This window comes from Nicotiana sylvestris, chromosome 7, assembly GCF_000393655.2.
Source record: "Nicotiana sylvestris chromosome 7, ASM39365v2, whole genome shotgun sequence".
NCBI lineage: Eukaryota > Viridiplantae > Streptophyta > Magnoliopsida > Solanales > Solanaceae > Nicotiana > Nicotiana sylvestris.
In genome coordinates, this window is record NC_091063.1 from 52,554,953 (window position 1) to 52,567,850 (window position 12,898).

Sequence of the window (12,898 nt, forward strand, 5' to 3'; positions counted from 1 at the left end):
TATTTTTTTGGAATCTTTGTACATACCCAAAATCATCACCGTAAGAAACCCACAGAACCCCAAATCATCATCTCTTGTTGTACTTACCCACGGTAAGTAACCCAAAAATAACGCTTACTCACTCCTCTTCCACTGTTATCCCCCAAAATTGCAAATTCTTTCCTTTTCCAAAGCTGTTGATATACGATTTCTCTATTTAATCGTCCAAATCTCTTTCTTATTTATACAATACAGAAGAAATTCGAAGATTTGCTCTACAATCAAGTTGTGGGTAAGCTTCACTCTATATTAAAGTTGGTTTTAGGTTGAATTTCATAATGAAACTCGAGGAAGATGAAGTTTCAGAATTGTATTACGATTGGGTGATAAATGTATCATAATTGTATCTGAGTTGTATTTGATACATCAATACCTAAGACAATTCTAATACAATACTAATACTATTAAAATACAATATTGTATTATAATTTAAGTTTAGAGTTGATTCTAGGTGGATGTTTAAATTGAACTTGAAAAAGATTAAGATCAAAGTTGTATCATAATTTAGAATTGTATCACAATTGTATCACAATTTGTACCTAAAAAAATACATGATACAATACTAATACAAGTATAATACGATATTGTATCAGTTTAAGTTTAGAGTCGGTTTTAAGTTGTATCATAATTGTTTAAGAATTCTTTCACGATTGTATCAAATTTGTATTTGAATTATGAGCAGTTGTGAGATCGTGACGAATTTCACAGTTTGTATCATAAATATATGATAATTATATATTAATTTATTAGTATTGTATCATGTATTATTTTGGATATTAATGTACCATCTACAAGTTATATACAATTGTGATACAAGTATGATACAATTACGTTTTACGTATTGATATATCTGATACAATTTAAGTACAATTATGATACATTTATCACACAATTCCTGAATATTTCTTCATTTTAAATGTTGCCCGGTCTCCCAGCAAAAGAACGATGCAATTGATGATTTAATAATATAAAATTGTCGACAATGGTGGGAAGAGAGAGGATGGAGATTCTGGGCGTAGATTAAGGAATTTTGTTATAAAAAAAAGTACAATTATGATACAATTTAAGTACAATTATGATACATTTATCATACAATTCCTGAATATTTCTTCATTTTAAATGTTGTTCGCTCTCCCAGCAAAAGAACGATGCAATTGATGATTTAATAATATAAAATTGTTGACAATGGTGGGAAGAGAGAAGATGGAGATTCTGGGCGTAGATTAAGGAATTTTGTTATAAAAAAAAGTACAATTTAAGTACAATTATGATACATTTATCATACAATTCCTGAATATTTCTTCATTTTAAATGTTGTCCGGCCTCCCAGCAAAAGAACGATTAATTGATGATTTAATAATATAAAATTGTCGACAATGGTGGGAAGAGAGAAGATGGAGATTCTGGGTGTAGATTAAGGAATTTTGTTATAAAAAAAAAGAGGAGGGATAGAGAAGAGGAGAGGGGGAAAAGGAAAGGATATAATTGAATCCCTTAATTGAAGGCACTAATAATTGAATCCCTTAATTGAAGGCACTAATAATGGGGTGGGAGCCTTTTAAGGAGCAATCTACACAATTTGTAAGAAAAACCTAGATGCTTATTAAAAACTACAAAACATAAAGAACATTGGTAAATAAGTTTCTAATATAGTATAATTAGGTAAAAGTCTTCGAGGATGGCCTTACTCTTATTGATTGACAACTTACAAAGAATTGGATATTTTACATACAAAAGAATATATGAACAGGAAGAAATAGTAATACACAAATACAAGTATAGGAAGAGCATATGAATGACCAACTCAGTTGTATTCCTAGAAATACAAGTAGTTGGAGGAATCTGGATAGTTACTGGTGTCTCTACAGAGTATAGCTCGAGCTTCAACAATTGAACGAGGGGGCTCAATATCCTTCTCTTGTAGAGCATTTCCTTGCAATCTTTGCATTTGGGAAGCAAATATGTCATCCAGAATCTATAAATCATACCATGCAAATATTTCAAGAACCATTTGCATAAATATGTACTACATTATATATACTGAAATTTAGCTCCACTTACCCCAAGAGCATGGTAAGAACCACTATACCATACTCGGTTCTCTTTTCTTCCTTCTAAGAATTTCAGTATGATCTAGTATAAGAAAAGAACAAAATGCCATTAACTCAAGGGTAAAAAGAAAAAAGTTAAAATTAATCATTGTAGTCGAACAGCTCAAATTTGAGATGGTCACTAGATAAACCAACCTGTCCCATTTTGTCCCAAAATCCACGGCAGATTGCAACAAATATTACACTTGTAAAGACTTCTTTCAAGTTGCTTAAGGAATCTGAGAGTTGTGAATTCAACAGTTGCATTCTTTCACGGATTTCAGCCTCCCCATCTGCTTCCTTCGTTTCCTCCAAAATCCTTTGCAAACGTGTGCAACGATTTGCTTGCATCTGAAGCAGCAAAATTAGAGAGAAAGTTTAACCACCTCATTTCATGCATTTATATTCCAGTCAATAGTGTGATATGATAGACAGTAAAACACATGGAGTAAACACATCACAAGATTTACTCTCACTGATAAATAGCTAATTATGAGATAGTAGTTGCTTACATTACTAGCAAGCTTGATTATTATTGCTTGCATGTAGTTTTTGTATTTAGTCCTCAGTAATACCGTAACTCCATTCAGTTGCTCCCCGAAATTGGACTTCTTCTCTCCATTCGCTGGTAGATAGGATGCCCATGACTTCAAAATGTCTTCTAGTTGACAGTGTAGAACGTCTAGAATTCTCTTGATTGTGTTCAAGAAAGTGCCCAACTGTCAAAACAAGGCCCCAGCATATTTAGTTAGTTATGCTTCCTCTGCATTTGTGTGTATTAGCAGCTTATGCGTCTCTTTGTTACAACACTAATTGTTATAACCTGTCCATCTATTACTAGCAGTTACCTGATTAGGAATGCTATAGAGAGTAGTTGATTGCCTTCTTGCTAATTTCTGAACTTGCATGCCGAGCTTCTTTGGAATGCTATCCTTCAGTGGGGTCAAGATATCATTGTACTGTTTCTCTATGGCTTTTATAATTGCTCTTTCTACATTAGCAACAGCCTGTGATATCAACAGAAAGCGTTAATCAGCAAATGGAAGGGGTTCTCATTTATTTATACATTTGCACAGCCATGAAACAGCATCAAGCATCTGTCTATATGTTTCCATGAATACGAAAATAGAGCTTACATTCTCCAAAATGACAGTGTACTGAGGCCAACGGTTGATTACTACTTCATACTCAGTTAACATTTGTTTGGTTTTCTCAAACATTTCTTCGGCAAAAGGAGAAGTAGAATAGTTCGTAATAACACCAGACCATAACACCTGAAAGAGGTGATAGTTAGAATATGGAAAAATTTTAAGCCTCTCTTGCACAATAACAAAACAAAAGGGGTTATTTCAAGTGAAGATTAAGAGCTGAGTTACCTTTTCTGCCTTGCAAAGCTCAAGTAAGTGAAGTTGCAAATCCTCTATCCATACCATTATATAACTATGAAAGAGACCTCTCGAGTCTACACCACCTTGCACTCGACTGAATCATGGGAGAAAAGGTTAAATGACTTGTCTAAGAAAGCATAACAATTTCTTTGCTTCGATACAAATTTAATTGCGTTCAATATAACCTGATGTTCCATGTGTCTAGATTCCTCTCAAAATCAGCTGCTGCAATCAAAAGTTCATTCACATGTAGAGAAGGACTTGATGGAGGCCATGCAGCGAGAAAGTTCTTGAGCCTCTTACACAGTTCAGTGCTGTAAACTGAAGCCGTGATGGTTGTAAGGTCAATTGAACTGAAAAATGAATGTTCCCACTGTAAGACAATCTGAAGTTTTATTGGCAGTTTAAGTTGCACAACTGCAACAGCCAGCATAATACGAGAACTTGGAGCAGTAATTGTTGGCATTTTTAAGCCTATCTTGACATGAATTTCATTGAAACGCATGACAATATAATCATGGATATGCACCAACAGATTGATATCAAATTGCATCTTACTTTTAGTTGCATCATACCTTGGAAGTATATGTTGATTGTGGATCTTAATATCTGCCTGGATTTCATTTGATATTCGGGAGCAAAGGTTCTTCATCTTCGAATAAGCAGTGGTTATTGTTACTGAATCCATGACAAAGCCATCTAAGTTTGTTGACAGGAATTCATCAGTTTCGACCATGTGTTTTCGGCACCTCTTTGCTGCTGCTATCTGTTAAATCATATTTTCATTAGACTTATATGATGAGACATCAAAAAGTGTAAGCAAAACCAGACAACCGAATGCTCTACTCATTTACCTGTATATAGTTTCTAAGTGTCATCTGAGCATCTTGAGCAAGTATGTCATGGAGAAGAGTGTAAACTTGAACGGCAGGAGCAAGTGCTGGTGCTGCAGTTTCTGCTACAGGAGCTGAAATGTCTGCTAAACCTGTGGGACAGTTTTCATCCAAGGACTTGTAGTTTTCAAACACCGTGGCCAAGAGACTTCCAACTTCTGTTTCGCAATCCAGAAGCAAACTTTTCTGAAACAAGAAAAATTGTAAGTTTGCGTTCTCAGCTCAGGTGAAGTTTTTGCCGGCTTACTGAAACTAGCATGTCCAGTTACAATGATTTTAACAATTCAAAAAGATAAGCCAGTATTTAAATAGCAAAGGGTAGAGGATCAATTAGATAGACCACTTGTAAATGGTAACATATGCCTTCGCTTTAGTTTCTGAAAATACTTTTACCTCCTCTTTAAATATATTTTTTCTCTCTCTGAAATAAGAAACTAATAAGGTCGCGCCATTGTTCTATGATACCATTTATCTATGACATCTCACTAGAAAATGGAAAGCAGGTCAAATTTCAATGTTCAAAGAAAATGTAAAGCAGGTCAAATAAAATGGTAGAAGAGAGTAACATATTTGAAAGACAAAGGATGCTGCAATTAATTTACGAAGGTTTGAGAACTCTTGCATTTACGGGAAAACTAGATTAGCATTGCTGTAGAATTGGATTTTAAGAAATAATTCTGTAAAATGTCTAAATCTCCAGAATCACATCATCATCGAAGGTTTGAGAGTTCAGAGTCTGATACCTCTTGTCTTGTTAAACTTTTGTCGTTCCTTGCCTTCATCACTGGCACAAGCAACTCATGAATGAGCTCTAAACAATCTTTCGTTGGAGTGGCAACATCCATGACATATGAAAGGTACCTATTGAACTCTACTTATTCAGCTTTCTTAAAGAGACATTAAAGGATATAACATTTGCATATATCACAAGCATACCTTAATTTAGTATAGGTATGTGAGACCCCATAGTACAGAGAAAATTCTGTCAGTAACCAGTTCCAAGGTCCCTCAGACCTTAAACTTCGTGCACTGAATTGTTGAGCATGCATGGAAGCCTCCAGTAATAGATCATATGCAAGAGTCTCCGCAATAGGTCCACTCTGTCATAAATGGGAATCGAACGCATGTCACAAATTATTATTAACTCCTGCACCTATAAAATGAGCTAAGACACCATACACCAGCAGCAGTTTTGAGTATGTAGATCTTAATAATAACTGACAAATAATGTTTGAGACCTCAAGTCAAAAAGGGCCAAAGGATAAAGACCTCGAGTTAAATGGCTTAAGGTTAAGTCTCCAGTCTGTAGTTGTTTTCTTCTTTTCTTTTGTTTCATAAAAGAATCGAGAAAGAAAAAGATATATAAATATCTTTTATGTCGAACATTATGTGCTAGCTAGAAAATATGTATAAATATCAAAAACAGAGATAGGAGATGATGTTACACTTAGCAAACTGAATTAACAACCACCACCTTAAGGGAAAGATAATGAATAAGCTTAGAATCATACTTTTAGCAGATTCAAATTTAAATGTTACTCTTCTGACTTCAGATGAAAAATTATGATGTTACCTACTCATATTACTTCCTTCTCCTATTTAACGTATATTACGACAAAAACATTCAGATTCCACGGGACAGAAGTTAAATATGGTGGAGTGTCCTTGTTAAAAACCTTGACTTGTGTTGTCTCATCAGTTGTCAATGTACAATTGATTGATAGCTGGACCTTCCCAACACATTCATTATCATCATGATAAATCGGCCACCAGCGAATCTTATCATTCTGGAACAGTTACGAAACTGATGTAAGAAGGTGGTATAATAAGAATTTGAAAGCTGAATAAAATAGTCGTAACAATATGACCTATTGGAGGTTTTGACATACACTGCTGTCAGTCACGGCTGAGATCGGTATTGAAGTTCGACCCAAAGTACTTCTCTTCATATCCTGTACTTCAAGCAAAAGAGCATCTCCTTGGTTCTCTGGGAAACTGTATTCAGAAATATGTTATCTTGTCTGGAGAAATTAACATCTGAGCATAATTGTCCGATATCAAATAGAAACTGAAGTACAGGACTATCTTACATATGAGAATGCGAGCATCGGGGCATAGTGTCACAAAAATCTAAATATAACGATCATATTTCTAAACTACTTATAAAGGTGACCATACAATTGGAATCTTGACATAACTGTTCTTTTCCTCATCTTGCAAATTCTAATCAGAGAAAAGAAGTGAACGTAACAAAAAGAAGTTCCCTAAGTCTCTCATAAAGCTTATTGTAAGATAACCACACAACTGGAAGTCTTCTAATCCTAACAATATTCAGGATACAGTTCACTGGATTATTCAACTGGATTATAAGCAATATAGAACCAGTATGAAGTGAAAAAAACAACTTACAAGTCATGGTGATCACCACTTCCAGGCTGCAGCATAACAGCAGAATTTGGTTCAAATTTAGTATCTTCCATTGAACTCTTCAGGAGAACTAAGCATCTCAGGGATTCTGCAGACAACATAGTGGAAAACAACTATGTTATTTATGTACGAGGATCCTAAAAACTCTACATGGTTTTTGTTTGATTTTGATAGTTCCAGAAATCTACTTATTTCCAGAGCGTGCATGAATTCTTAACACGTAAATAAGAACCAATATAGACCATCAATGTGTTATTAGTTAAGGAATCAACTAGGCCTCAATACCAAACTAGGTTGGATCGGTTGGATGAATCGGGCCATCTCATTCCAATATCTTTTGTCTTTTAGAACAAATTAGGAGTTCTTTAAAAATAGAGTGTTCCCAAGTCTCACACAAATCCGTAACCACATTAGAAAACCTCCTTAATAATACAATCTAATACAGATATAACAACTAGTTGGCATCGCCTATATGGTTCGTTGCTTCCATTTTATTAAGAATGTTGCCTTAATTGCGAGAGGTAGTAGTTCTTTTGATACACTTCTCTTCATATGATTTTAGGTCTACATTGGCCCTTTTAGCACCCTTCAATCACGATATTGTCTTCACCTAGAGAAGACCATCACCATCAATGCTTTATCAGGAAATAAGAAAAGAAAAAAACGTCAATCAGGTTGCTATTTTATCATCTAGAATAATCATTCTAAGAGAATCAAGCAAGCCGTTCGTGTTGAATTATGTAAACCTTTTAGAAGACTATGTTTTTTGAACTCCACAGGCATTTTTGGTACTCCCTCTGTTTCAAGTTAGATGACACACTTTCCTTATTAGTCCGTTCCAAAAAGAATGACACATTTCTGCAATTGAAAATAATTCAACTTTAAACTCTTTATTTTACCCTTAATGAGAAGCTTTTATAACCACACAAATGTCATGACCCCACAAAGCTTTTTTTACCCTTAAGCTTTTAAGACCTCAAGTTTCAAAAGTCTTCTATTTTTTCTTAAACTCCGTATCGAGTCAAACTACCTCATCTAAATTGAAACGGAGGGAGTACTTGTTTCCGTGATCCAATTGAAGAGAAAAGATCATTCAATAAGAAGTACTAACCTTCGGATGTCAGCAGAGATGAATGAATTTTAAGAGAATTGATTCCATTTTTCACCAGTGAAGAAACATGCCGTACATATTCCGCTCCGGCCTGCATGCTAATTGCACCTCGCATTGAGTTTGCGCTCTTAAGCTTCCTCTTTGGTATGATTCTTAACTTTCTTACTGCAATTGGTTTTGAAATGATGTCAAGCATTATATACTATGCAAGTAAAAGATACACATTACATTACAGAATAAGATATCTACTTGCAATATAGTGTCACAAATTTTATTTCATTTTCTTCGTCTGGAACATCTAAAAGGCTACATTCTAACACATCTTAGGCGAAAGATTAGTAGATGAAACCATAACTTATTAATCAAATATGATTCACAGCTATTTATTTAATGAACTACCCATTCTAACACATCTTAGTCGAAAGATAAGTCAACTATTAAACTTTAACCAGAAAGTGATGTGTCTAGAAGGGAACAAGATTTCATAGAAATTGCAGGATTAAACCATAACTTATATTCAAATCTGTCTTCACAAAAGAAAAAATAACTAGCTCTGAACTATAAATTACCTACCTTACCTCCGAGGCTCGGACACACACATACAAATAAAAACCAAAGAGCTGCACTACCTATTACCTCAAAAGTTAAGCATAAACAAGCGTTCTTGAGTTATACCTTCCACACGAACCTTCCCCACTAATTTTCTCACTTTCAAGGGTAATGTTTGTCCATTTGTCTTATTGATCCTTTCTGTTGTCTGCATGCCTCGAGGTTGGAGCAACAGTTTCTGCAAGCTGCGAAGTTGAATAAGATAGTTAGCGAATGGTATTAGTCATGGAAAAAGTGTTGTGGCCTTTAAAGCTGCTTTTAAGTGATTCAATAAGAGAAAATATAAGCTAGCATACCAGAAAGCACCTCGAAGCAGCTGGCATTCATCGCGTAAAAATTCCGGTGCTTCAACACATCCTCTTGCCCAAGCATTTAGGCATAGACGAATGCAGGCATCATAAGCCAAGAGAACTTGCCATCCATTTTGACTGATGTTGTCAAAGAAATGCTCAGTAGTTGCAATCTAATAAATAAGACTTAGAAGAAGTACACATCTTTTTTTAACCCTAAGCTTTTGAGGCAGCAAGATAATTTAAGTAAAAAAGAAAAACCTGGTATCATAACGGCTTGGAAATCCCACAGAATTTCCTTGCTGGAACGAGGGCACAGTGTTTGTTTCCACAAAAGTTGATTTATCTTCCCTGTACCAAAATGAAGCTGTCATGGAAATGAAAGACATCTGCAAAAATGTTTCATGCTGAATGTCATTTCACTTTTTCATACCCTCGGCTTTCAGTCTCTGAAAGAACTTGTTCATTTCTATGACAAGCCTCTTCTGGAATATTTTTCTTATTGTGCTCAGTTCCAGACAACCCTCCAGAAGTGCTCAATCCACTTCCACATTCCTGTTCAGAGTTATCTTCATCTGCTCCAATATCCAATATGGGTGGTGCACTTGGGGTTCCTAAGTCATTTAGCCTACCAACAGGTGTTGCCTGCATTACATATAGTTAACCTCTTATCAAGAAAAACTCAACTTCGATCATATAATCAATCAATCAATGAAGGGAAAAGGCTAAAAGTTACCCCCTTCTATGATACCTAAATATCTTAATTTTACCCTCCGTCATACTATATCCGTTAGAAAGTTGTCTCACATTTGCCTTTGACCTTAACATACCTCCAAACTAAAGTATAACAAAAGGTAATTTTAAACCACAATAAAATATAAGTGGGAAACTTAAACCTTTTACCCAAAGTTTTTTAAGACGTGGAATCTACCCACAGTCCACAGAGCCGCCAACAACAACAACAACAACAACCACCTAGTATAATCCCACAAGTGGGGTCTGAAGGAGGGTAGTGTGCAGTGGCGAAGCTAGGAATTTTTCCAACGGTATTCAAATTTAAAAGAAGTGAAAAAAATCTCCTACAAAGGGTGTTCAATATGTGTTATATACCTCTAAAACGTAATATTTTACATATATACACAATGCAATTTTTCGACGATGTGAACATGTGGCTTCGCCACTGGTAGTGTGTACGCAGGCCTTACCCTTACCCTGGGGGTAGAGGGGCTGTTTCTGAAAGACCCTTGGCTCAAGAAGATGAAAAGAAATAATTAGAACAATAACAACAACAAAGGTCAGAAAGATAGTACCAGCAACCTAAGGACTAGAAAAATAAATGGAAAAAGCAATAGCAATATCAAGTAACAATGGCAAGATACTAGGAAACCGGAGCAGTACATACTAGAGCCACTTAAAAGAAAGGGCAAATACCAAACTCTTTGCTAATCGCAAAGGTACAATAGATGGCCTCAAAGTATAAGGAATAGTAAAATTAAAATATTTCAGATAGTAGATAATTGAACCTTTTCCCATAAATTAATGATACTCCTTTCTATGCTACCTAAATATCTTAATTTTACCCTCCATCATACAATATCCATTAACAAGTTGTCTCATATTTGCCTTTGACCCTAACATTCCTCCAAACTAAAGCATAAGGGAAGCTAATTTTAAACCACAATAAAAAAAATAAGTGGGTAATTTGAACCTTTTACCCGAAGTTCTTTAAGACGAATAATCTACCCACACTCCATGCTAGAGCCAACAACAACAACAACTCAGTATAATCTGATAAGTGGAGGTCTGGGAGGGTAGTATGTACGTAGACATTACCCTTACTTTGGGGTAGAGAGACCCTTGGCTCAAGAAGATGAAAAAAAAACAATAGAACAGTAACAACAACAAAGGTTAGAAAGATAATACCAGCAACCTAAGGACCAGAAAAATAGATGGAAAAAGCAATAGCAATATGCAGTAACAATGACAAGATACTAGGAAACCGGAGCAGTCTATGCTAGAGCCACTTAAATGAAAGGGCAAATACCAAACTCTTTGCTAATCGCAAAGGTACAATAGATGGCCTCAAAGTATAAGGAAAAGTAAAATTAATATATACTATCAGATAGTAGTAGATAATATAGCAAACTAGTCGAGGTTGACAATGTGAATGAACAGTAATGTTGGAACTTACATATGCACTATGTGGTTGAACTTTATCACGCAGATAGCTAGGAACACTACTCAAAAGTGTAGCTTTCTGTGCACTTCCCATAAACTCCAGCTCACTAAATCTCCTAATACCATTTTCTGGTACTTCAACTCTAAGATTCTCTTGTAAAATTCCTCTATTCAGCGTGGAGCCATGTCGATTGTTTAATCCAACTCCTTTAACTTCACATCCGTTTGTACTCAATGTTTCTTGTTCAGAGTAATGGCCATCGATTTCATCTGAAGCTGAAGTCACACTCTCACTCTCATCATCAAAGTCGTAATCATAATCATCTTCATTGCTGTCTATACTAAGTGTTTTCACTGTGTTATGGGGTTTTAGAAGACCCGAATGAAATTTCAAGGGTGGTAATATATGTGAATTTGGGGTGTAAGTGGCTAACGGAGATCTGGGAATTGAGTATCTATCATCAAAGTTTTCAGATAATGGCGATCTTGGATTACATGATTGTTTTACTTCAGTCCCCTGCAACCCAAAATTTACCATACCAAGAATCAATTAGGAAACAAAATTAACAAGAACCCAGATGTAAAAAAGAGTGGATATATACAAAGTCGCACACTTTTTTTTTCAATTGTACCAGTAATTTGGCTTACCTGTTTGATCCAGTTAATTGCAGACTCGTCCAAACCTTCTGTGAACATTTCTGTTTGTTGGTTTCTACAAAAAAACCAAATGATTTTTAGAGAACTTAAAGGATTGTGAAGGAATAAGAAGAAGGGGGAATTTGAGGAGGAAAAAAGGAAAGAAAGCTGAGAGAGAGAGAGGTATAATGGGGGTAAAGAGAGAGACAAGAAGAGCGGTCTTGTGCTCCACCTCCTTCTAACGGCTAGTTTGAAAAAGGCTGAGATGAATTTAATACCATATGCTGTCTCCCCAATAATTCTTTTCTATTTGCCGTTCGAGGCTAAAGTCTCTCACTGGAAATATTATTTTGAAGAATTAATCTAAATAATTACTCACCCAACTACTAAAATTAAAAGTAACCATATATATATATATATATATATATTTGTGTAAAGATCTCTTATTATTTTTGGTTCTCTATTCTGCGTTCAGAATCGCATTGGGATCCAACTATTTCGAATTTAAAATTTCACTTTATTAGTAAAGTGCTGCCAATTCAAAGGCAATTTTATATCCCTGGGTCGAATCTAAGACTTCGATTAAGATGGAAAGATATTTATCACTTCATCACAATCTATGGTTCTCTCCGAAAAATTAATTATGGTTGAGTTAAATTAAAATATAGAAATATTCATATTTTTGGTGGCTGAAAGAGTATTTGTAAAGCCAAGTACTATACATAGAAACTTCATTTGCTCTTACAAAATTTACTTTAGATCTTGTAAACACTTTAATGGCCTTCTCTGAGCAACGACCACAAATTTAGAAGTAGATCTCCGCAACTTCAAACACTTAAATTGGATGACTTTGTTAGAACATAGAAATAAAGGTTGTCAAGGTAAGGTAATAATAACCACAAAAAAAAACACTTGATCAAAGTGTGGTGATAAACTCATAATTTGGATTTTGCAAAAATGTACAAATAGATCCGATGTTCCATCTGTTAAACTGCTTCATGCCCTGAACTAGGTTGCTGATCTTCATGGTTCAGACCGGCAGTGGCAAGTGTTGTTACGACGAAAATATTGAAAACAGGCATTGAGGGAGACATTCCTTGTAGCCAATCCAGGAAAGTATTGAAAGTCTTGGCAAGCCAAGTATAATTCATGGAAATCAATATGATCATGGGATATGCATACCAAAATATATATTTTGGTACTACCAGACAGACCAGCAATAATAGAGTAAGACTTG

General features: G+C 35.1%; 1 protein-coding gene across 1 annotated transcript; it reads right to left on the reverse strand.

Moving 5' to 3' along the window:
• Positions 1–1,659: 1,659 nt before the first annotated feature.
• Positions 1,660–11,905, reverse strand: LOC104238145 (uncharacterized). The gene is made up of 22 exons (XM_009792434.2): positions 11,674–11,905; positions 11,039–11,542; positions 9,281–9,492; positions 9,109–9,198; positions 8,854–8,985; positions 8,624–8,742; positions 7,949–8,113; positions 6,820–6,925; positions 6,300–6,405; positions 6,087–6,197; positions 5,347–5,510; positions 5,154–5,271; positions 4,372–4,596; positions 4,093–4,283; positions 3,703–3,870; positions 3,506–3,611; positions 3,266–3,403; positions 2,978–3,136; positions 2,642–2,848; positions 2,286–2,480; positions 2,101–2,172; positions 1,660–2,014 (listed from the first exon to the last, which is right to left on the reverse strand). Exons 1-22 carry the CDS (start codon positions 11,719–11,721, stop codon positions 1,856–1,858), a joined length of 3,495 nt encoding a protein of 1,164 aa, XP_009790736.1. The 5' UTR covers positions 11,722–11,905; the 3' UTR covers positions 1,660–1,855.
• Between the last annotated feature and the right edge of the window lie 993 nt (positions 11,906–12,898).